General features: G+C 27.5%; 1 protein-coding gene across 1 annotated transcript; it reads right to left on the reverse strand.

Annotated features, from left to right (window-relative positions):
- Positions 1-16: 16 nt before the first annotated feature.
- LOC108771323 (E3 ubiquitin-protein ligase cblA) lies at positions 17-1,617 on the reverse strand (the record flags this gene model as incomplete). The annotated part of the gene is made up of 4 exons (XM_018547834.1): positions 1,562-1,617; positions 864-953; positions 440-766; positions 17-297 (listed from the first exon to the last, which is right to left on the reverse strand). Coding segments are annotated over exons 1-4 (741 nt in total), but the record flags the coding sequence as incomplete, so codon positions are not given.
- Between the last annotated feature and the right edge of the window lie 6 nt (positions 1,618-1,623).

Raw genomic sequence — 1,623 nt, forward strand, 5'->3', positions numbered from 1 at the left:
TTTACGGTTTTAAAACTCGAATGTAGTCATTATATACTTGGTTACATATTGGACATCGATTAGTTTCTAAGCGTTCGATGCAATCGATGCAACAAGCGAGATGATTACAAGGTGTGAAAAGGTGCGTTCTTTCGTTCTCATAACACACTGTGCAATTGTTTAACTCAGAATTTTTTTTCAATGTATCTATATTCCAGTCTACAGGATGAAATGAATGTTCTTTTGTAGATGTGCTTGCATTTGTGTTTGTATCAAGATATCCATAATCATCATCGGGATCTTCATATATCGATGGATCTGGAAATGGTAGAAAAGATAAAGGAGGGTAAGCATATTGTCTATACATTTGTATGAGAGAATAACTTGAATTTTATATTTTGAAGCAATTTGAATCGCTAATAATGTTAATTACCTTTTGATATCCTTGTATATTATTTACCTTGTGTATTTAAGGATTCAGTTTCTGAATCAGAAGTAATATTTATTAATTGAGATTCATGTTGCGTCGTTTGTGAGATTCCGGTTTCCAAATCAGGTGTGACAGTCATTAATTGAGATTCGTGTTTCGTCGTTTGTGAGATTGCGGTTTCCAAATCAGATGTGGCAGTTATTAATTGAGATTCATGTTGCGTTGTTTGTGTATTTCCCATTATTTCAGATGTACGTGTTTCCTGTGTATTGGAAGAATTTTCTCCATCTTGTATCGTTTCTATTATTGCAGGCGTAACTGCTATTCTCTGTACATTGGAAGCATTTTCTATATTTTCTGGAAATGAAAGATTATTTTTACATATTTTTATTTAACATTGACTAAATTTTAAAGACGTGCGCATTATGTGCAAACATTACAAAATTCTTGTCACCTGTATCTCTTCTGGATACATGTCTTTCTTCTGTTCGACTAGATATGTTAACGTGTCGAGATCTTCTGTGTCTAATGTTAGTTTGCCTTTCTGAAATAAAAGATATAAATTAATTTATAACATAAATAACATTAAATAATTTAGAGCTAAACTTTTTAAAATTAATAGTTCTAAATCTCAAAATTTGTATTATAAAATTGAGTAATAAAAATGATATTAACCATACACTATTAATATATTATGATAATAAATTTTAATAGAACAAGTTAAAATAAAATGATAATAAGGCTCCATATATAAAAACAATAAGCATATAATAAGAGAAAAGAGCTAGTAATTAAAACAATTTTAATTAAAAAATTCTTAATATGAAAATTACAAAATATTACAAAACATACGTTTTGACTCCGATCGGGTCATTTCCAATGTTATATAAATTATACATTATAAATTCAATATTAGATAAATTTAAAAATATATAATAATTATTTGAATTTAATTAACTTTTAAATCTTGATTAAGTTGATTATTCTTCATTGTGTGCAAGTAATACGCGTCAAAAGTATCAATATAGTAAGATTAAAATCTGGTAGCAAAGAAAAATAAAAATAAAGTAAGTCTTTAAATTGTGTCAAATAAATGTAACTTAACAAGTTAAAGCCTTCAAGTTTAATTAAAAAGACTAATACTATATTCACCTATTTGGAATGTCTCATTCAAATTGTCTGTGAACAACTCCATATCTGCAGGTTGTAAAATA

The sequence above is a fragment of the Cyphomyrmex costatus genome, unplaced genomic scaffold (genome assembly GCF_001594065.2).
Source record: "Cyphomyrmex costatus isolate MS0001 unplaced genomic scaffold, Ccosl1.0 C2304509, whole genome shotgun sequence".
NCBI classification, from domain to species: Eukaryota; Metazoa; Arthropoda; class Insecta; order Hymenoptera; family Formicidae; genus Cyphomyrmex; species Cyphomyrmex costatus.